The sequence below is a fragment of the Sitophilus oryzae genome, unplaced genomic scaffold, assembly GCF_002938485.1.
Source record: "Sitophilus oryzae breed Bouriz unplaced genomic scaffold, Soryzae_2.0 scaffold_1973_pilon_pilon, whole genome shotgun sequence".
NCBI classification, from domain to species: domain Eukaryota; kingdom Metazoa; phylum Arthropoda; class Insecta; order Coleoptera; family Curculionidae; genus Sitophilus; species Sitophilus oryzae.
Window position 1 is genome coordinate 45,927 of NW_022146694.1, and position 11,513 is coordinate 57,439.

Here is an 11,513-nt window from a genome sequence, read left to right on the forward strand (position 1 = left end):
AAAAAATTACAATTTTTTAATATTATTAGTGTAAGTTTGTTTATTATTCGTATGGTTAGTAAAGGAGCATAAACATTCTCAAATTTAAAAAAAAAAACAATTTAATTCGAGGACGAGAACTTGTTCCATTTTATTTGATGCGGTTGAAGAAAAAATCATATACAATTGCTGTTTTCTTAAAAATAAAATATATGACTATAATTATATATGATATCTATAAAACCAAGTTTAGTAATCGAAAACGGTTGAAACTTTTTATATTTTCTGTGGTTTTATGACAGTCATATGACAGTGACAATAGTTGACAGAACACAGAACCACAGACAGAACACTGACAATTTAAAAAATCTGTGATCTGTGTCTGTCATGTTGAAAATATATTGTTCAATTAATTTGTTGTAAAAATTATGTGAAAACGTGTAAATAGTTTCAACAAGCATTTTCAAGAATGGATTGGGTAATCTCTGATGAGTTGTCGTTGACCGTTGGGCATGTCGTTGGCTGGGTCAGCGCCGGAGCTATGATAATTGGGGGTGTAATTCCATATATACCCCAATACAGGCAAATAAAGAGAACCAAAGATGCTGAAGGTTTTTCCCTGCTAGTTTGTTTAGCCCTACTTATAGCCAATACTTTAAGGATAATGTTTTGGTAATTAATTATGTGAAAAATAAACCCCTGAACCTTTTTTTTAAACATTCATTATTGATAGGTTTGGAAAACATTTTGAATACCCACTTCTAATTCAAAGTTTAATAATGAACGTTACTATGTTCGCAATGATCCATTTGTGTGTTAGAATTCGAAACAAGAATCAGCTGCATCAGGCTAGGCAAAGGATTTTTACAGGTACGACTCTGTTAGTAACAATATCTTTCTGTTTCTGTAGTATTTAATTTGAACTTTTGACTTTTAAGCCTGATATTTTCAAAGGTCACATGTAAATGACTGCGACAGGGAAATCTAATTTTAGTAAAACATAATCCTTTTGTGTAAGCTAGTCCATATAAATCAACTATTTTTGATAATCGAGATTATCATAGATGGAAAGGTCAAAGCATATTACAGTACATTTACAGTGTAGATAGATATAAAACTAAACTAGTATTTTCTATAGAATTTCAGTGGTTTAAATCTTTCTAAAAAATGTATAAATTAAAGGGCCCTCTATTTTTCTTCATAATAGATTTATTAGTAGCTATACAAGGTATCTCAGTTTTACAAAAAAGCTCCATTTTAAGGCTTAAATTAGAAATTTCTACACATCTTTTTTATAAACTATGTTAGCATTGGTTACACATGTTTAAAAAGAAATTAACATTTTTATTCAGTAATTACTGTATTGTCATATCTAATCTTTATTGAGTGGTTTATGAAGTGATATACATTTTTGAACTAATTATATTAAAAAAATATGTTATATTCCACTTCAAAATACAAAAAATACATTTAAAAAAAAAATATTCCAGGGTTGGATAAACCTATATTTTGTATTATATTTCTTCACTGTTTCTAATGGAACACCCAGTATTTTATGAACTAAATTGTTGTAGTTATTATTCAACTTTATGTTTTGATTATTTTTTTTATTTGGTGAAGTATATCAAAAAATAATTTTTATTTTCCAAAAAAAAACATCTTCACTACATCCCCAAATTTGTTGTTACTAGATAATATATCTTTCAATGAGACAATTCTCATATTAAGTAAAAAAAGGTAGGCAAATTGTGTGCTGTAGGTATTTTAAAAAATTATTCAATACATATAAATTTTAAAAAATGGAAATCCTTATCTAAATTAGGTAAAACCTGGGTTCGTTTATGATAAGCATACTGTTTGTAATACTGAACTTTAACTGTAAAGGACAAATGAAGCACTTTCGTATAGAAGTAAATTGTGTGCAATTAACTTATTTTGATTCTAAAAATACATAGTAGTTCTTTGACTGCATAATTTTTGGACACGCTGTATTTTACAAAAAAATAGGTAAAAATCCCAAATAGAAAATCTCAAATGGATCTTTTTTACAATGCTTGGCTACCTTGTATAGATATGGATAGTTTTTATAGACTTAAAAATTTTAATTCTATGGTAGTTTTATAGAATTTCTCTGGTATTTAATAAATATAATAATTGTATCTATACCCTTTTAGCTTCCTAATTACTTAATTAGCTTGTAAATAATACCAATAATTTTATTCATTAGCAAACATTAATGATTTAATTTAGTACTTCTTAATTACTATTATACAGGGTGGTCCGAATTGTATTTCGGAAACTTTGGCAGCATATTCTGCAGATAAAAATAAGCAAAAAAGTTCGTATAAATGTATGTCCTAAAATGCTTAGTTTCGGAGATACAGAGTGTAGAAGTTTCATTTTTATTTCGATTTTTTCCAAATAATTTCTGAAGTAACGTTAATATTTGAATGAAAATTGGTGTCTGGGAGTTTTTTGACATGAGAAATTTGATTTTGATGTCAATATGACCCCTCTTTGTAGGGGGCGCCAACTACATGTATTTTAACAACTGTTTTGAAGAGTAATAACTTTTCGTCCGTACCTGTATAAAACTAATGAGTGAAAAAATATATATTTCCGTGATTTCAACAGTGGAACAGTCAATACATGTCATTATTGACAAAAAATAAACATGTTGAGTAGATAGTTATACGACTAAAATGATAAAATTGAGAACTTTTCTCGGAACTTTTTATTTTTTAAATTAATAATAAATTTTTCTTCGAAAAAATGATGATAAAACAGTTTCTGTTGAATTTTTGGCACAAAAACACTTAAAATTTATGATTTCAGTCTAATAACTATTTAGTCAACATGTTTAATTTATGTCAATGATGACAGGTATTGATAATTTCAATTCCAAATAAGTATCTCGAAAACCATTACTCGTAGCGATTTATACCAAGAGACTTTTTTTACGTAAAAAACGTCGTAAATGAATATTTTTTTACTCAGTAGTTTTATACAGTTACGGACGAAAAGTTATTACTCTTCAAATCATTTAAAAAATATGTAGGTGGCGCCCTCTACAAATGGGAGTCATAATGACATCAAAATCAAATTTCTTACGTTAAAGAACTCCCAGACACCAATTTTCATCCAAATATTGACGTTACCTACTTAAATTATTTGGAAAAAATTGAAATAAAAATGAAACTTCACCACCCTGTATCTTCGAAACTAAGCATTTTATGACATACATTTATACGGACTTTTTTACTTATTTTTATACTGCCGAAATTTCCAGAATACAGTTTGGACCACCCTGTATATTACTTAAGCTCTAAATAGCATCATTTTAGAAGAAACAACATACTTAACTATCTTTTTTATATTTAAATAAAAAAAGCTTCGTGTCTTTTACCTTTTCGTGTCTTTTACCTGAAAAAAAAACGGCGTCCAGTTGGCTGGGAAATGACTATCGATGATTTCCCATATAAATTTACCTACATATAAAATGACAGCCATCTTCATTTCATAGCCATCGCTGACGCCGTTTTTTTTCGATCATACGGTATAATATGCTATCACATAGAGTGATTATTATATGTGTATAAATTACTTTATTTTACAAATTGGCTCAATTTTTTTGATGCTTACTTTTTTATTTGGCAGCTAATACCCAAGAAGTAAAGAGATTAAAACTTCTCTCCGCAAAGCCTCGCCCTCCTCAACGTATCTGTGGTAATTGGCCTGCACGCTTCTGCTTATCCATCTAAATTTTCTGCTTTCGACTAACCCCCCAAGAAAAATGATACTAACATATTATTTTTAAGTTTTGTGTTCGTATTTCGATTCGTTCATTTTCATCGAGGGGCGTTATTAATCTGGTGTGAAGCACATAATTTATACAGGGTGGTCCTAAAGTACATTTATGTGGAATTAATTTGGCTGGGGCTAGATTTCTTGACATAATTTTAAAACAGAAACAAAATATAGCATTTGTTATTAATATCTCCTTTTGCTGTATTAACTTATTATTTTTTTTATTTAAGCAGAAATTAAAAAAATATACAGGGTGGCCCATTAGTGCGAGGAAGTCCAATATCGTCCTCGTTGCCAAATATACAAAAAAAATCTTTTTACACAGGTGTTGCATGGTTTATAAAGGGGCATATTCTAAAAATATTTTGTTGAATACAGGGTGTCATCAAAAAAAGGTATGATAAAGTCTTATTTTTTAAATGCACTCCTCATTTTCCTGTACAGGGTGTCCCACTAAGAATAGCTCTCGGCTATATCTCGGAAAGTATTAGCCGTAGGGCTTACGGAAAAAAATATTTATAACTAAACGGGCTATGAGAAATTACTTTCAAGTTTGTAAAACAGCCGCTAGGGGGCGTAACTGCTATGGAAAATAAGAAAATAGAATTTTTACAGAATTTTGCCTAGATAATGGGTACTATAAATAATAGCTTCATAATCTTCAGTAAATTTTGGATTTTCTTTGTTAGAACCATTTTCCCCTATCTGCTTAAATAAAGTGGTGGTGGAAGGTTAGATCTATCTTTATTTAAATGTTAATAACTCCGGACTGGATGATCAGAATCCAACAAAATTTTATGATCAGAATCCAACATATTTTTCCTTTATTATTTGAAGTAGGTGAAATTGTTGGAATTTTGAAAAAGCAATCAAAAGATAAAAAACGCTGCTAAGACTATCAAAATGTTGATCTAATAACAATTTGACGTTTATACTATTACGTCAAAAGCAACTTTTTTTCAAAGCCTACCATGACTTCACTGAATCATCGTTTCTTGTTCACTGTTATTAATATCTTAATTATTAGATATTCACAACATTTAACATCACAATATTTAAAATATTATATCTCAATTTTTTTAAATGCAACACCGTCTATATTATTTTTATGGATATAACTGGGATGTAAGTAATGTAATTTAAAACTTCAAAATTGTCTTGACATATTTATTTAAGGACCACCCTGTATTTCAAAAATGGTGACGTTATTAAAACTCGTTTTTCGTTTAGTTTTAAGGCTTATTATTACATTACTTTAAGAAAAAAATTATACCTTGAAGTATATACAGTATGTTGCAATTAAGTTGACACCACTTTGAATTTTTTGTTATCTTTTAAAGAATAAAGGTTTACATCTTTATATATTTATGCAGGTTGGTATATACATTTTTGTCATGATGTGTGTAATCACTTTTTAAATAAATTATTTTTATAATTCTTTTATTTTTACTAATTTTTTAAATTAAACTTGTGGGGATATTAAAATCATAGGTGGATGTCTTCATATTAAGTTCAACACACTGTAGATAAATCTGTATAAAAACTAGTTGGAGGTTGGGGATGATTGATTGAATGTGGACATCATTTTTTTTGCAGTCTCATTGAATATACACAAAGATATTTTTTTTTCTTACAAAGAGCGAAAAATTCAATATTTGCTTGATCATCATAGTTTTTACTATTGATTGGTATTCTTGATAGATCTATTCTGGTAGCACTGTGGTTTCTATCATATGATCAGAAGAAATATCTTTGAGTGACATATGTCTAAAGAGAGTTTATGCCATAAGAAAAAAACGTCATTTCAGGACCTCTGACATACATGGTTGACAACTATTTCCCAGAGACCACACTAATTAATACATTCTACATTTAACCCATCTAGCGGACAGTAAGTGTAAGTGTTCTATGAAGTCTGACCCACTGATATGTTTTAAAATGCTACATATTATTTTGTAAATTTAAATAAAAAAAGTGGCGGTATTTCGTTTTTTTATATTGTCAATATTTTCAAATGAGAAGATTCAACGAAACTATTTTTGGTATCCGATCGGTTGTTTTATTTTCTAATTTAGAATTTGTAATTAAAAAAGGTAATAAAGAGATGAAATTAGAAGACTTAGACAGACCTAAGAAACATTAATTATAAAAACATAATGCGACGTGTTCAATGTTTAAGGAACTTAAGAGACTATTTTAGAGGATATATGGATATAATCAAGCTTATTAATAGTCACTCAGGTATAAAAAGGATTCAGAGTAATAACTAAGAAGAATAAGCCTTACAGCGCTTTCAAATGGAGCGGAGCGTCCGCGACGGAGCGTCCGCAACTTCGAGCAAGTACCAAGAGTTTAGGGCCCTGTTCTCAAAAGAATCCCTGACTAGTCAGCGCGTTTCTTATTGGTTGAAATGTGTAGAAACCAGACTAACAATCAGGTTTCTATGCATTTAACCAATGAGAAACGTGCTGACTAGTCAGGGATTCTTCTGAGAACAGACCTTATATGAACAATTTCACATGGGCGCGTATGCTCCGGCCGACGGAGTTCGTCCGACGGCTATCTTGAAAAAACACGACGGACGATCCGTCGCATGTGAAAGCGCTGTTAAGGCTGCAGTGCTGTGCTATTAAAATCATATTGATTGACTTTTTTTGTTGGAATGTGATCATAGAGGGATATGCATGTGTTTTTTTCTCATTACGTCGTATACCCATCGTTTAACTTTATGTTGTAGATTTCGAAGCGAAAAACTTCTGGAATTGGTCGGATTTTCATTCGTACCTGGATTGTATGCTTGTGTTCACGATACTCGCTTCGCTGCTGATGTACATATTTATAGAGTATAAGATTTTCGTCGAGCTGGTCGGATTCATGGCCGTGTTCACGGAGGCGCTGCTCGGCGTGCCCCAACTTATCAAGAATTACAGGAGCAAGTCCACAGAGGGCATGAGGTATGTTTGTACCGTATAAGTAATACTCTGTTAATAAGTCTTTCCAAAAAATCCTATATGGGTATTTCGCCACTGCAACAAAAAAATCTACAAAATAAAATAGTTATTTTTTGTAAACACTTCTGCGTTAAACCCAAACGGAAACTACTTGTCAGAAGTTAGGTTTGCAGTTATACAAATTTGCCTAACAAAGAAAAAAATGCTGAACGTTCCGGAAAGTTTATCTCTTTCCGTCGTCGGAAGCAAAAAAATACAAAGAACAAAGAAAAAACTATTTAAAATATTTAAATTCAACTATTCGAGAACACTTTACTTTTTTAAAACAGATACGTCTACAAATATAATAAAAATAAATGTATTGCTCATGCATCTGTAGATGTTAGTAATGTATGGCAATCGCTTCTTTGATTTTAAAGAACATAACATACGTAAAATTTAAAAATAATCATACAGAAAGTTTGGGGCTTTTGGTTTTGCCTTATTAGTGACGATTTCGACTGGGCTGCACCGGTTCTATTCGAATGCTCTCAGGGCGAGCAACTGCTCAAAGAGTTGCACTTGCACAGTGCTGGAGCGAACTAGACAGAACCGACCATGTATTACGGTTCCAAAATTATTGCACTGAGTGCTAGTTTACGAAACTGCTCTGATGCAGCCGAACGAAAAAACAATCCGCACCGGGTCAGTGCGACGCGAGTTGAACACAATTTTACATTGCTCTTGCTTTGCTCTTACCAGTCGAAATTGTAATTCTGTTCGAGTTCGCATTGAGTGCGGCTTAGTGCAGCCAGTCGAAATCGCCATAAGTAATTGCTATCAGATAGTAATTATTAATTTTGAAGTTTAACTTGATATAATGTCATTTTAACAGAACGTCAACGATTTTTGTAGAAGTATCTGTTTTAAAAAACTTGTGTGTTCTCGAATAGTTGAATTTAAATATTTTAAATAGTTTTTTTCTTTATTCTGTATCTCTGAAACTAAGCATTTTAGGACATACATTTATACGAACTTTTTTACTTATTTTTATATACAGAACATGCTGCTGAAGTGTCTTGAATACAGTTCGGACCATCCTGTATATCTAATCTAATTTTGTAAGAAATTTTTTACCATCTCACACTTTTCCAATTGACTCTTAATTTGACATTTGGACATTGCAGTTGTTAAGATCTTAATTTAGTGTTTCTTTTCATAAAGACAAAATAGCGGATTCAAAAAAGTTGAAAAGACGAATTAGTCATTATTTATTTGATTTGGTTGAAAAAGTACATTTCCGAATATTTTGAGGTTCTCAATTTACAGAAAAAAACACTTTTTACCCCATTTATGTGTGTGAAAGACCTAAGAGGTATAAAGAAATAGCCATAATTTTTTGCTTAAACAAAATCGCTCTCAAATTTGCAACACTTAGTTTAAAAGTGATGGGTATATTTTACTATTTTTTAATTGTTTTCTTTTAGGGGGTCGGGGAAGGTTAGTGCAACATATTATAGTCATGTGTATAATACTTGTGGTTGATTTTGGCAAATAATAAAAAATATCTAGTTCATCAATTATAATACGTTAAGTACACTAAAACTAAAAATAATATAGTCCACTAAAACTTTTCTATTACATGAAAAGTCCACTTAATGCACGGAAAACAATATAAAAATATTTGTAATCAAGCTGTAAACGAAAGTACCACCCACAAGTATTACTCGATGACGCGCAATATGGCGGCTAATGTCAAGTTACGAGGCAACCTGTTTAATTTAATAACCTTTACTAACTCCCACACAATCCGTGACCACTTCGTCCCACTTTATTGAGTCATAACCAACAGTCCCTTTAAAAGCTTACTTAGTATTTTTCGTTACCTACTACTTTTTCCCTTTCCAGCTTGACCATGGTCGTGCTGTGGACCTGCGGTGATATCTTCAAGACTTTATACTTCCTGCTCCGATCCGCCCCTCTCCAGTTCTGGGTGTGCGGTTCGATGCAGGTCGCCATCGACCTGCTCATCCTCCTCCAAGTCTACATCTACAAGGGCAACCCGGACACCGCTCGACTCGGGCCGCACAGGATAGACTGAGTGATTATCATGTGGACTCACGACGAATCCAAGCAGCACAAACCAAGCCAACCGGAAATCACCGTCGTCAACGAGCTGGTCTCCGAGAATAACAGCATCAGCGGCAGCTGTGATAACTTAGAGTTCGCTTTGGGTAACGGTAAGTGCCGAAACGAACAGGAAGACTTGAAAAGTACCAGCGGTACCGGTTCGGAGAATAGTAATAACATAGTAGTTAGTGCGGAGGTGCATAACGAGAGTTGTGTTAATTTCGAGACAGGTGACAATACTAACGACTGTGTAGTAGAGAACACGTATAGAAATGTTAACGGTGACTGTCATGCGGGTGGTGATAAGAAAGTACGGACTAGCAACGTTACTTATAAGAAGAGCGCAAACGTTAGCATGCTTATACACAGGCATACATTATGACGAAAGATTCTAGTTGATTCCTTTTAGTGCTTCCGTTTTTGGACGTTTTCAAGCCGTACAGCTTGCCATGGGTATATGATAGACTAAGGTTCTAGATTAAAGGCAGTAGTGGTCATTGATACGTAGCCAAAACAACAAAACATATTTTTCTTGGTGAATAAGTGAAAATAGATTTGTTACAACACTAGATCATATATACTTTTGTGGGTAAAGCTAAGTTAATCCCTCTTATTATTTAACGATATTTTTCCTGCCTAGAGAAGCAATGCTATTTAACGTTCGGGTATTTCCCAACTGTTATTTAAAAAAAAGTTTGCAACAGGTGTTACTTCAATAAACTAATAATAATATAAGAAAATAACAGTCCACCTGCAGATACCGCTGGCTAGAGTTATTACTTCTAAAAAATTACAGATTATAAATAAATGTTTATTATCATCAACGGCTCGCGATGTAAAATTGGATTTGTCAAACCACCAAATTTTAGCAACTTTTTCTCAATATAACAGGTATGAAAATAACAGTACAGACAAGCTATGACTGGCTCGCAACAGTTATTATTTCTAAAAAATAAATTTTGCCAACATCAAAGGCTCGCGATGTTGTAATTCCAAAAAATATCAGGTAAGAAAATAACAGTGGACATACAGATACCGCTCGCTGCAGTTATTACTTCTAAAAAATAACAGTTATATAAATAAAAGTTTACTGACATCAACGGTTCGCGATGTGTAGCCGGTATCTTGTTCTCACGTAAAAGTAACAGAAATGAAAGTAACAGTGCGAATAGAACGATGGCAGGCTCGCCACAGTTGTTACTTAGAAAAACTAACATATATAATAGCACGCTGAAATCTATAGCTCACAATGTAAAATTGGATTTGTCAAACAACCAAATTTTAGCAAGCTCGCTGCTAACTGTTGTTTTTCCCGATTTAACAGTTATGAAAATAACAGTGTGGACAAGCTATGACTAGCTTCCAAAAAAATAACAATTTGCCGACATCGAAGGCTCGCGATGTTGTAATTCCAAGCCAAGAAATAACAGATATGGAAATAACAGTGCGGATAGAGTGATTGCAGACTCGGAACAGCTGTTATTTTCAAAAAATAACAGGTATGAAAATAACAGTACGCCGATATTGATGGCCCATGATGGGAAGACGGGATCTCTTCGCTACGAAGTTCTTCCAAGCTCTCACATCGCCACGGGGATTTTTCTCAGGGTCGCAACAATACCGCAATTGCTAGTTCCAAACAATTACATGAAAATAACAGTTCATTGTCATCTGTAGCTCAATGAAGCTGGATCCCTGAGCGACTAAATTTTCCAAGCTTACAGTTTAATTTCGATAGCGGGTAAATAACAATCTCACTTTTTTTGTAGGGTTGTAAGTGTTGTGAGGTTGCAAAGGTACTGGTTTTATCATATATTAGTACTTTTTGCTCCTTATTGCTGTTTGTTAGAAAAAAACATTTTTAAATAAATAGAAAATAACAGACACTGGGATGTTCCTATGGTCATAATAAGAAATGTGTATTAAAATGTACTCATTTATTTTTTATATATTGACTGTTTAACTTATTAATAAAATCGATAAATATAACAGAAACCTGTTGTTTTACGCTGTTATTTCTAAATAAAAATGTAACAGTTAACTGTTAGTTTCAAGTTTCAACTGTTACATAGATATAACAGTTTTTTAGCGCACTTCCATATTGAAACTATAACAATCCTAATAGAAATTATAGTTATTTTACAAACTTTAGGGTGTCACGAATCCACGGTTATATATATGATTTGGTGTTGCAACCAACTGGGCGTCAGTAGTAAGCTCCAAATATTCCATCCGCTGAAAATAGGCTTGAAATTTGGTATAATTTTTTAAATATAATTCCAACTTAAGTATTTATTACTTTATAATATTGTATAATACGAAAATAAACGACGTCAAGGTTGGCATAGAAATAAAACTCTAAAAAAATATCCTTTAATGTAGGAAAAAGTATATTGAGTAAGAATGGCATGGTTGGAACTGGCAGTAGACACTGGCAGATCTTTTCAAAGGCCACCACGATGCCGATTTTTTTTTGACTGCATGATATAATTGACCACTATTGTAAATTTGTTTAAATATGTTTTAACAAATTTATTTTTATTAGGTATCATGAATTAAGTGTACAAATAGGTATGCTACAGTATATGACCTATTTTGTGATTCTAAAACCAAAGTGGAGTTTTAACCTAAAGATTCGTTTCTTTAAAACAATTTTTTTTATATTTA

General features: G+C 32.1%; 1 protein-coding gene across 2 annotated transcripts; it reads left to right on the plus strand.

The window, feature by feature from the left end:
* Positions 1-316: 316 nt before the first annotated feature.
* LOC115883617 (solute carrier family 66 member 2) lies at positions 317-10,210 on the plus strand. 2 transcript variants are annotated; one of them, XM_030901973.1, is made up of 5 exons: positions 317-651; positions 713-849; positions 3,637-3,705; positions 6,524-6,740; positions 8,625-10,210. In XM_030901973.1, exons 1-5 carry the CDS (start codon positions 449-451, stop codon positions 8,815-8,817), a joined length of 819 nt encoding a protein of 272 aa, XP_030757833.1. In that variant the 5' UTR covers positions 317-448; the 3' UTR covers positions 8,818-10,210. The 2 variants fall into 2 exon arrangements, with proteins under 2 accessions (XP_030757833.1, XP_030757834.1); XM_030901974.1 differs by lacking the exon at positions 3,637-3,705 and having other exon boundaries at positions 8,625-8,966.
* The last annotated feature ends 1,303 nt before the right edge of the window (positions 10,211-11,513 follow it).